This window comes from Malurus melanocephalus, unplaced genomic scaffold, assembly GCF_030028575.1.
Source record: "Malurus melanocephalus ecotype Western Australia unplaced genomic scaffold, MMel_1.1 scaffold_62, whole genome shotgun sequence".
NCBI classification, from domain to species: Eukaryota; Metazoa; Chordata; class Aves; order Passeriformes; family Maluridae; genus Malurus; species Malurus melanocephalus.
In genome coordinates this window covers 1238648-1251215 of record NW_026623294.1, presented here as the reverse complement: position 1 = coordinate 1251215, position 12568 = coordinate 1238648, and the positions used below count along the sequence as shown (strand labels likewise).

Genomic DNA, 12568 nt, shown 5'->3' with positions numbered 1-12568 from the left:
TGGTGGTRATTTCTCTTGAAATGTCACTTTCTATGAACCTAAGAAAAGTCTCCTAGAGCTGAAACATGTTGATGGTAGTGACTAAGATTTAGCTTTGTGTTGCTAGAATTACRTTCAGCTTTAATGTTGGAGCAGAGAGAATTATACTAGTGAAAATAGGGATTAATCATGGATAATTTATATACAATTTTATCCCTAGAAAAACATTATAAAATTACAGAAACTTGTTCGTCTTTAATTTTCTCTTACATGCTTATTTTACCTCCCAAGATGCTTAAGATAACTGCAGTCCTGTGGAATGAACTTTGRCTTTTGAAAATTAAGTTGTCAGTTCTTCTCTTCTCCAAATGGTTACGGTAGATGAGGTCCTTTTTATATTTGTATAACTTTGTGCATTGCAACAAGGATACTTGCCCTTTGGACACCCTGAGATAAATGCTCTCACTCCATTCTCCATCTGAGTTTGTTTTTTTGTGACTGATTTGCTCACTGTAGCGACAGCAGGAGTGGGTATGGCAGCAAATCAGAGCTCTGGTGTTTGGCCAGTGGATGCCTGAGACAGCTTTGTCCTCRGCTGACCCTGCTTAGGGTCAGCAGGATTTTGATTTGTTTAAGCAAACAAAGCAATTCTCCTCTTGCCACACAGGAGCAGCTGAACAGACAACAGTAGCTGTGGAGTATTTCCTTGCACACAAATGTGTGACAACTTTGTCAGTAGTGAGAGTCATTGCTTTTGGATGTGAATTCAGAGTAGATATAAATTGGTCAGAAAGGCCCACCTTGTACCTTCTAGATTCTGATTCAAGTCTTAACTTTTTATACCAGTTTTAAAAAAAGAGTTTGAAGCCATCAGTGGAGCTCCTTGCACTAGAGAAAAGAGAACTCTACTCAGCAAAGGGATGTGAACAGCTGGAGGGAAAAGTTTCTGTTACCCGAGACCACTAACACACAAGACAATCCAAGGCATGCGCTGGTTAAATCTTAGAAGGTGCTATGGGCAACCTCCTTTTGCAATTGCCACTGATGCAATTAATTGTTGTTAGCCATTCTGTTGATAATTCATATTGTARGAATTACTAGCAGATGGAAAAATAGATGACTCAGAATATAGTATTAACAATCCATMTTGTTTTAATCAAAGGCCCCTAATAGGCATGTTGCATGTAAGATTCATTTAAGCAGTTGCTAGGAAGAATTTGTTTTTTCAAGTAAACACAACAAACTTGATACAGATTACTTTTTGATTCAATATCTATTTTCTTAACAATTTAGACCCTGAAAATACATTTGCTTGTTTTTGTTGCACCAGCTTAATAGCAGTATTTCATAATTTACTTTGATRGGCTGGAGGCTTGTAATGGTAACTCATGCATTATGGAATTAAAAATGAAATCTAATTTTATCATATTGAAGACATAATTGGCATACAGGTTTTATCTACCTCTCTTGCTGTCCAGGGTGGATTAAGATTATAGTGTTCTACATCCACCGCAGCATTGGCTTCCACCTCTTGAAAAGTTTGGATGGCTACAGATATGTGCTGGCTGAGTATGGCTGTTGAATTCCAAACTCCCTCACCTAAATCCATGGATTGCAATCACCACCAAGTATCTTAGATATATGTCCCTCCTCCTGACTTCTGTGCCGGACATAGAAGGAAGCCRGTAGTCAGGATTTACATTGCACTCTTTGACCTCATGACTTCTGAGAGTCCATTTTTGGTTGTACTTTATCTCCTTCCTTCTGAGCTCATTGCTACAGGACTCAAGTCTGTTGRCAGGAATGCTCATCTATTTTCCAAGTGCCCATTTTGGCCAGAATTTTCATCAGTATGGTTTGATGAYGATTGTAAGCAAAATATGTGAGATACATGTGGGTCCTCCTGCAGACAGTAGTATAGACAGCAAGTAATTATTCTTTGCTTTGCTGAAAATACTCATYCAAATGAACCTAGTCCATATGGGATGCAGGAAGTTAGATCAAAAAACACAAAAAGTAAAACTTGTAGCACTTCCCTTGCAGAAGTTTGGTTCTGGGAGGTGACTACATCAGTATATGAGGAAAGAGTTCCTTGCATGTCACTGTTTGAAGACATTGTTTTTAAAAAAAGCAATCACTTGAAACCAGTATTGGCCAGAGTAAGAATGACTTCTGCATAGGTGTGTTGAGTTTATGTGGCTGGGTTTTAGTAACAGGGTGGCTTCTGTGAGAAGCTGCCAGAGGCTTCCCCCATGCCCAGCAGAGCCAGTGCCAGCTGGCTCTGGACCCACTGCTTGCCAAGGCTGAGTCAGGAGTGGTTGTAATGCCTCTGAGATAACATATTTAAGAAAGAAAAAAAAACGTAATGCACAATGGTAATTGTGGCCAGAGAAGAGAAGAGTGAGAGACTGTGAGAGAGCAACTCTGCAGACACCAAGTCAGTGGAGAAGCAGAGGAGGAGGTTCCAGCTCCAGGCAYTGGAGCTGAGGTTCCCTTGCAGCCCCTGGTGAGGACTGTGGTGAGGCAGCTGCATTCCTGCAGTTCCTGGAGATAAATGGGTATGCAGAGATCCACCTGCAGCCCATGGAGAAGACCCACACTGGAGTGAGTAGATGCTCGAGAGAGAGATCTGTGAATCCGTGGGAGGCTCATGATGGAGCAGATTCTTGGCAGGGACCTGCAAACCTGTGGAGAGAGAAGCCCATGCTGGAGCAGCATAGGATTCCTGGTAGGACTTGTGATCCTGGGCTGGACCCATGCTGGAGCAGCCTGTCCTGGCAGGGCTACACCCTGTGGAAGAGTGACCCACATTGCAGCCGTTTGTGGACACTGATGCCCATGGGATGGACTCGCACTGGGGAAGTTTATGACAGATTGGAGCAGGGGAAGGATTCTTCTCCYCAAGCAGCAGCAGAATCAGCATGTGATGAACTGATCATAAACTCCATTCCCTGTCTCCCTCTGCTGCTGGGGGAAGGAGGTAGAGCTGGGAAGGAGGGAGGGGTGGAGGAAAGGTGTTTTTAAGATTCATTTGACCTCTCATTATCCTGCTCTGATTTTATTATAAGTAAATTTAATTAATATCCCCAATTCAATTCTGTTTGGCCCATGATGGAATTTGGTGAGTGATCTCTCCCAGACCTTATCTCAGCTCATGAATCTTTGTTGTAATTTCTCTCTCTTGTCCAGTTGCAGGAGTGATAGAGCAGCTTTGGTGAGTGCCTGGCATCCAGACAGGGTCACCCCACTACAATACGAAATATTCTTCTGATGATAYGCTAATTTGCACTGTATTCAACAAACCTTGCCTGATCATGCTGTATTATTTTAAACCCCCGGGCTGATTAGCAGTGGTTCCTATGCCTTCACACAAGGGCAGTGCACCTGTCTGTCGAGTGCTTGTAGCTCTGACCTGTGCTCTCATAGCACCTGGAACACTTCTTGCCTGGAGCTGCCTCAATTTCTGGATTTTTATTGTATTCCAGCTTAATGAGGACCATCACATTAAGAAGAGCTTTCTAATGATACCTTATCTGTACTGCTTCTTTTTAACTKCTACATGTAGCCTTCCCTGGAAAAGCCTCTAACTTGATTACAAACAAGTTGAAAAATGAGCAAGGGGGAGTTAAATGATTGGTATCCCATTTCCAAAGATTATAACTGAAAATTGTAGTTCAGTTAGAAGGTTAGTTATGCTTTTATTCTGTGCTATATGTCCCAGCTTAGGTTGGTGCTGCTGAAAGATAMTTCTGCCATTGGAAGCTTGGGTTGATGGAACTCCTTTCTGAAAGGTTGTCTTCCACCAGGATTTGCCCCTGAATTGGGGAGAGGAGGTGGTACAGACAGGAGCTTCTGGCACTCATCTTGCAGCACTGGGAGCTTGAACCATGAGGATGACTGTTTTCTGATCTCTTCATAGACAAAGTTGATTTCCCTTGCTCTAGCAAAGCAGAGAATTTCAGTGAGGCTTCTTTGCATGTGACTGTGTCTTGAGGATACATCAGCTTCACGCAGAAATCATTGAGTGTCAGCTCATTCTGGTGTTGCTTTGACTTCCTTGTTTAATTTGTTTCCCTTATACTTYGTAGCTATCTTTAATGATTAAGTCAACAAATACACCTTGAAAGAGAAAAGTCTTTTCTTTGTACACATAATTTTTCTGTTGAAAAATTGGGTATACATACTCACTCTAAAAGGCTGTATATGTGTGTGGCTTTAGAAGTTGGAGTTTGGACTACTGCTTTCCCAAACCCATGTGACTACCTGGTGAAATAAAGGATCCCAGTGAAGGCAAACACTGTTACCAGAAACTCCATTGACTTAAGACATCTGTCTTGGAGGTGGCCCATCCTGACTAATGCTGTGTCTTGTGTGGTTATGGATGTTTGATCTCAGGCCATGACTGAGTCTATTATGTGGAGTGGCACTCTCTATTACTGAGAGAAATTACTGGAGAAATGGAACTCTCTATTACTGTCATACAAATGCTATCCTGATTAAAATTGTAATTGTAACAATTTAATTGTCACAGTTAACAGCTTTTAAAAAGCTACTAAAATATAATTTTAAGCCTTTCTGACTTCCTGTAGCTTGTACTGCTGAATGCTCTCCTCTCCTTTCCCATTAATACCAGTAGCCCCAGTAGTTACAGCAACAAGCTATTTGGTGAATTATTTATGGCAGTTTACATTGCAAATTGTTTGCAACTGGAAGTAAATGAACAMTGAGCTCTATTGCTTTAAGAATTTGAACTAAAATATTTATCATGCAGGGCAATAAATTACATAGGAATAATTAAATACCTTGTTTGAGTTATTTCTRCACATCTTATTTGATATATTTGCTGTTGCATTCAGTGTTTGGATTATTGCAGGCTTTTAGGGTTTGTGAGKTGATAYCTACAGCACAGACARAAGTCAAAGAAATWGATTTTYAAATTTGCCAAGGAGACATAYATGTAYACATATACACACATATCCCAGATTCACCTGTGGGTGACTATGTGGTTTTCTCATCTGATGTCAGATAGATGAGACTTTTCTAACTCTTTGAGTTTTCTACCACTTCCTTCCTTTAAATGTCCTGAGCATCAGCCATTCACATAGATGAATGCAGCTATCTGGTTCCCCTGGGTGACATGTCAGGTAATTCTGAAAGATKCTTAGTTTCTGGTTTAAAGAATTCATTTTCTTTATATTTTAATATTCATCCCAGCTGTCTCTGATCTTTAAAGAATAGTTAAATCTGTTTGCTGGCTCTRTAACCTTCTTTGAAATTTAAATAAAAACTCACCCACCACATTCTTCTCTGCTAATTTATGAAAAAAAAAATGTTTTTCAGGGCAGAATAATTATGTGATTACACCATTGGAGTCTATTTTGTGCAGTTTAAGCCTGATGTTTGCAGTGATGACTGAGAGAGAGAATAAATGGCTGGCCAAGGGTGGGTAGGACATCATCACTGGCAGCTCTCACAAAACATGTATRCAAGATAATTCAGTGCCTAGTTTAGTCCATTTGCTGGTTGGAGAAGCCCCAAATGCGTTATTCCTGTCACATGTGCTAAATACAGTATTCCTGTCACATGTGGGTTGATTGCTCCTCTAGACTGTGCTGTCATRGTATCAGTTAAACAGTGGAGTCGGCGCTGTCATCTCTTCCCATTGTACTTAAAATCTGTGACACTTAACTCCTCTAAGAGAATATCTTTATGGAAAAGTGTGTCCAATGCCAGTTACATATACCATTGGKCCAAAAATTAAATAGAATAGTGCAGTTTTTTAATATTTTCTTTCTCTGAAAATGATAAGGTCTTTTTCTGTGTAAATCTTGGTGACTGAGGAATTCTTTCCCCCATCCTTTTTTCTGTATGTCAAATGGGAGAAGTCCAGTAAACTGGATGATACTTGATTCCTTGGGAGGCAGCGCTTGCCCTCATTAGAAACAAAGTAATTTGTCTTTGGGAGAGACTAAGGGAGGGCAGACAAAGTGTCCAGAGGAGGGCAACAAGGGTGGTGAAGGGTCTGGAGGGGGAAACCATGTAAAGAACATCTGAGTTCACTTGGGCTGTTCAGGCTGGAGRAGACTGAGGGGAGACCTCAGTGCAGTTACAACTTCCTTGTGAGGGGAAGAGGAGGGGCAGACACTGATCTCTTCTCTCTGGTGACAGTGACAGRACCCGAGGGAATGGTCTAAAGCTGTGTCAGGGGAGGTTTAGGTTGGATATCAGGTAAAGGTTTTTCACCCAGAGGRTGGTTGGGCACTGGAACAACTCCCAGGGAAGTGGTCACAGCACTAAGCCTGACAGAGTTCAAGAACCCTTTGGACAATGTTCCCAGGAATATGATGTGACTTTTGAGGCTGTCCTGTGCAGGGCCAAGAGTTGGACATTGATGATCCTTGTGGGTCCTGTCCAACTCAACATGCTGTTTCTGTGACACCAACATTGCTGAGCACATHGGAGGTCTCATACAAGTCTCAGGATCTTTGGTCCTCAAACGTATTTTGACATCTGGGGTTTAATTTTCTTCATTAGGTATCTTATGGTTAAAATGAAATTGCATGAAAATGTGCATCTTTTCCATGTGCTCTACTATGCATTTCTGATATGCCCTCTGTCTTTCTTATGACATTGAGTTACTTGTTTATTAGGTACAATGTGGTTTGTTGTTAGGAGTTATAATGCTGGGGTTTGGACTGTATGTAGCAGTATGTGTTGCTAATTTGTATGCCTCAATTGCTGATAAAAATAAAGATCAAAAGTAGCAGTTCATTCCTCAGGGAAAACAGATCAGACTGTGTTGATGGAAGCCTGCCCTAGATTCATGAATGAAGTATTGACTCATTAGAAGTTGATTCAGAAATTTATTTTACCCATGAGTTAGGTAGTGTGTTTGTTTGCAATGTCAGAATATTTGGAAACAAAAGAAAGGTTATCCCTTTCCTAAGAGGAAATTAATCTGCTATTTGTAATCTGTTGATATTTTTCACACTGGTGAAGAATAATTGGCACATTGGCAATTCTGACGARAAGTGCTGAAAGGCTCTAAACTGCATCAACAAAAACCACATAAGCTGGACAAAGAATGCATTTCTAATGCAGGTCATTCCCTGCAAATGCAAGTGGAGCTGTAGTACCCCCAGTGTGCCCCAGGATTTGACAAGACTCCAACCTCTATTGGCAGCAGCCAGTAAGACAGGGAAATCATTTATGTGTTGTATGACTGACCAGTCACTTTTAATGGATATAATGTAATGAGCTGTTGAACACCGTGAGAAAATATTTTTGGAAAGAAAAGTACTTGGTCAAAGGTAGCCCCCYTCCCCGCCATGAATTCAGGAAATTATGTCATGCATTACTTAAACACTGTTAGCAAWTTGTTTTGACTGGTTCTGACACCAGTCTGGTGATGAAGACAGGTGCCTTGTCATTCTTATCAGAARGTACCCCTAAATATCTGTCAGAGTATTACAGCAGCTGTCTATTTTTCAAGCTTCTGTGAGAGACAGAAGTTCAGGAAGAAGTATTTGATTATACAATATAATTTATATATGAGTTTATATACATATGTATATATATTTGTATTCTCTGGCATGCTTTTTTCAGTCTAATGAGTTAAACTCCAGCCCTGTATTTATTTGCAACGTTTGCAAAGGTTTTTTGTTGTTTTTTTTTTTTTTTTAAATTAAATGTACTATGTGTGTTTGTTGTCATATGCTGTTAAATGATGTGCTGTGGAGCACACTAAGGCTTTTGGCTGTATCAACAGTTGTATGAATGCCTACATGCATTCTAAATATGTAAAAACATTGCAGCTGTAAATTAAAGGCTTATGAAAGGCAGCAGTTTTCATTTTTGTTGAAAACAGTTTCTAATATTTTTTGTGGGATTGTTTTTTGTTTGGTTGTTTTACAGTTAAAGAATCTGAGTTTAGAAGAATTACAGATGCGATTAAAGGCTTTGGACCCTATGATGGAACGGGAAATTGAGGAGCTTCGTCAGAGGTACACTGCAAAGAGRCAACCTATCCTAGATGCCATGGATGCAAAGAAACGGAGGCAGCAGAATTTCTGAGTTTGTTGTACTTTCAAACATAAAATCATGCATCAGTGTGGACATTGGTAACTTTGTAAGTCAGAAGGAATTCAGTTATGAGAGTTTTCAAAAATCCAATCTGTTAAATTTTCCTTCACAAGCCGTGACAATTGGACCAGTCAAGAACATACATGTGGTGTACTGCAAAGGCAGTGAAACACATTACCACTTGTTTGCATTCTCAAATGTTTAATGTAATAGAAGTTTAAATTGCTACTTCCTAATCTTTTTCAGGTGTATAGTGGTAGCTTGGTGTTGTACATTGGGAATTGTATTTTGGAGCACCTGGAATGATTTCTTGATKGTGCGACAGTACCAAGCCTTATATTGCAATGTATCTTTCTCCCACTTAGTAGCATATTTATTGTATAATCTTTGGTTATCCTATTTAATTTATGCCTGTTTTCTGTTGGGAACTATTAGGGTAATATTGTGGAGAGCAGAGTCAAATTAGMTAAAATTGGTATTGTAGCATAAGGAAAATCTGCTCACCACTGTATTATCTTTTAAAACTACAATGTCAACGAGTATCCTGATTCAGGACAGCACTTGAACATGTGTCCAGCCCAGTCATAGCAGTAAGATGTAAGAATAAAATCAGTAATAGGCACATGTTTTTGTGCTCTCCTGAATCAGGGACTGTTGTAGTTGGGTAGTTGTTACACTACAGAACATTCTTTTAGAGAGTATTTCTGTCATTTGTACGCACAGAGTCAGCTGTCATTAAACAAGAAAACAAGTGCCTAATAGTTTTAATTTTTGTTATTCAGGAGAAGCAATACTTACATTCACTCCTTCAGTGTAAACTTCCAATTGCTATTGCAATTCTGACCAGTATAAACCTCTATTTTGCACCATAGTTTTATAACGAAGTAACAGCTACACTTTCTGGGTATGTTTTTTGGTTCATTTGGGGTTTTTTTAATCACTGTTTCAGGGGACAGGGGAGTTGTTAGTGCTTTGGGGTTTGTTTTCATGTTACWGCTACAAAGGGATAGTAATTTAAAAGCCAAAGAAAATAAATCGAATACTTTTTATTTAATAAGTATAGAAAAGAAGCAACATTTAAAAGTGTTCTGAGGGGTTTGTCCTGCAATTGCTAAACATTCAAAATTCCTGTAGTCTTCTGTTGGTAGATTTTGGGGAATCAGAAATGCAGGACCAAGCTCTTAATAGCTTTTTACAAGTCCTTATTTGGTTTATGTTGTGGAGTATCTATTGGTAGAATTTACAACATTGTGAGAAATATCTCAGACTTAGCAGAAAATGTGATCCACTCTGAACAATCTACTGTGTTCTGTATTGAAATCTTTACTATTGTTGCCTTTTATGTAAATAACTTCACTGTGATAGTAATACTTCTTTAAACAATGCAGCTGAAAAGATCTTCACATTCAGCCTTCAGCTGTAAAACTCTTAATGGTGACTACTGTATGGGCATCTTCTGTTAMAAGTTTTTTCTGGAAGTTAGTAATCATCTCATACCTCTTAACATTAATTGTCAACATACGTGGACCATTTAGATGCAACAGTGCAGGTTTTGGAAATGGTGCATTGTGTCACAAAGCTTATGCCAGTGGAAACAAAACGTTTTTACGGGATCAGCATTCTACAGCTGTGCTGGTACCAGTGCTTGGGTTTGAGCCATACAGCCATTGCTGTCCTTGTCATTCTCCATGTGTTTGCATGCACACCACGCTCTGACATGTAAACCCTAGAGTCAAATAAATCTTAATTGCGACTGTTAGAACATCCTTATCCTCAATTCTCTTCATATTTCTTAGAGTAATGACCATTCCTTGTGAAAATGGAAGAACACAGAAGATCCATAAAAATTACTTTAGGCAAGATAAAATGCACCTGGTAGTCTTATGCCTCACATTTATATGGTGAAATGATGTAAAGTAAAAAATGGTATAAACATATCACTGTGGCATTAGATTATAATCATAATGCATGAAAAAAATAACAGTGCCAACTTCCCCCTATAAGTATGGTCCTTATTTATTTGAAATAATTTCTACTTCTTGAACTTTCTGTTCTCAAAAACTCAAAGGTGTGTATGCTTACACAGATTTGTGTAGATATACACATACATATATACATATCTATATATATAAGAGAAAGCATAAACCAGATTTAAACCATCAGGAGAGGAACCTAGCTTGCCTTTTCTTGGTGTGCCTTTTAAGCAAAGTGTCATTGTCTAGACACTCTTATCTGCATCCTCAGCAGCTAGATTTTCCCTTACTCAATCTTAAACTTTTCACACCAAAAATRAGACTTTGAGTTTGAATAATGTGGTTTTTACAGTGTAATAGACAATGAATAAAATTATCACAAATTTCCTATTTTGTGTATTCTGAAAACGTCAGTATTGTGGTGCCCTAAAGATGAATTGTGTGTCCCAAGGGATTCCAATAAAAGGCTGTTTTAAACTAGAGCTGTTGCAGTCTAGCATCTGAAAGCTATCAGAAGGTAAAGGACTTAATTTTTTACAATCCTGATGTGTCTGCATAGAAACAACTCAGATTCAGTGCACATGCATATACATAGGAATGRAATATACATGCATGAGAAAAATCTGAATGGCATGGAATAAAACAAATGAAACAATCTACTTAGAGGGGTGAAAAATAATGTACTTTAAACTGGGTAGGTACAGGATGTTYGTGACCAAAGAATTCATGAATTAATATGAAATTGGTATGTTGCCATTCTGGTTTGGTGCAAACTGCAGTCAGTTAAAGAGCTGCCTTGGGCTTCAGCAGCCAGCACATGGAGCTCTAAATTCTGYGCAAGCATTTACATGGAGAAATAGGTTTCGTACTGAGATGGATGCAACTTGTTTTTTCTTTCTTCTATTTGTATAAATGAATAAAATCATCCATGATGATGACCACACATCTCTGCTGGAGGATGAGGATCTCTGTAAAGGAAAGCCAATAGGACAATAAATATTTTAAAAGCAAGCCTTGCAGGAAATCTAACTACTGACRAGTTAACCTTCAGTAAGATTTTAACCGAGCAATTTCTTGTTTGCTTCTGAMTTTGTATGTTTAGGTTTAGTAAGTTAAAAAAAAATTGAAAAATCATTGCTTATTACTAAACATTTTTAATAAAAGCTAATTTTTCATGTATAATTGTCGACTTGTTCATTCTAACTGAAGCAATATTATCTTAATAGTAACCATTAATGTTCATTTCCATAGTCATCCCTCATGCCTTTGTTTCCTTTCCATAGCACTGTGASCACAGACACCCCTGTCCCTCAAAGTCAGCTCTGGAAAGGATCTTTCCAGATCACAGCATTGCTCCAAGAACTGGAAGTCTCAGGATCTCATGAAAGTAGATCAGGCCAGAACTCACAGTACTCTGTGGAAGTCCCTCTCTCTGCAATGCGATGTTGCTAAAGGCCTGATTCTGGGAGAGCTGATCACCACCTAAGTATCTTGGCAGTCTTCTTAGGCATCCTTTACTTGCAGCTACTAGTGGACATAAGTGGTTTGAGTTGTCCCTTTGTTGTTCTCATCCCATGAGAAAACCAATTGGCCATGGATAGGCTTAAGCAGGAAAAGTGGATACATTTAATGTCGCGAATTTAATTCCATTGCCCATTTATTTTCTTATTTTTTTAATTACTTTCTTAAGAAAAGGAACTCATGCCTGATGTTCCTTAGGGATGTTTGAAGTGACAAAACTCTATGGCTAATCTGAGTTAGTTGATATTTATTGGYTATTATCATTATTTACTGTGTACTGTAAATGGTGGCTTGTCTGCATTTCACCGTGTATTCTGATGAGAGTGTGCAGTAGCTCAGTCTGCTTCGCCATTCAGTGTGTTGARCTTTCAGATACAGATCCAGCTCATTGTGAGTGACTCCCTGCACAARCACATCAGATCCCTGACTCACCACTGAAATGCATGTGCTTCTATCAGTGTGGCTCGGTGAGGGTTACCTTTTCCTACGTGTATAACTGGTTATGTAAGGCTAATTAAAAAGACCTCACAATGTGAGGAAGTCTTTATTTATTTGCATTCTTAAATACTAAGCACTCCAGTTACTGTGACATTTCTTTCTGTGTTTCCAAAGGCAGTGATGGATGTTACATAGTCATGGCCTTGTTTAGGTTGGAACAGTTCTCTTAAGATCATCTAGTCCAACYATTAAACCAGGACTGCCAAGTCCACACTAAACCATGTCCCTAAGTGCCACATCTGTCCCTAAGTGCCATATCCACATGTCTCTTCAATGTCCCAGGGGACAGTGACAACACCACTTCCATGGGCAGCCTAGTCCTTGACAATCTTTAGTGAAGTATTTTTTCCTAATATCAAATGAAAACCTGCCCTGGTGCAGCTTGAGGCTGTGTCATGCAGCTGGCTGTGAAATGTGCTGTGGGGTATTTCTATGCCAGGCTGTGATGCAGCAGTGTTATTCTCACTRTTGCCAATGAAAGCCTTGGAGAGCACACATGGGTAGCCCATGTTGTT

General features: G+C 39.2%; 1 protein-coding gene across 2 annotated transcripts in view; it reads left to right on the top strand.

Annotated features, from left to right (window-relative positions):
* The window catches only part of STK3 (serine/threonine kinase 3), a 125085-nt gene extending 113861 nt beyond the window's left edge, over positions 1 to 11224 (top strand). For both annotated transcript variants that reach the window (XM_057366257.1, XM_057366256.1), the window contains exon 11: positions 7894 to 11224. In XM_057366257.1, the coding sequence (XP_057222240.1) occupies positions 7894 to 8052 (159 nt within the window). In that variant the 3' untranslated portion in view covers positions 8053 to 11224. The remainder of the gene's footprint in view (positions 1 to 7893) is intronic.
* Positions 11225 to 12568: the final 1344 nt, after the last annotated feature.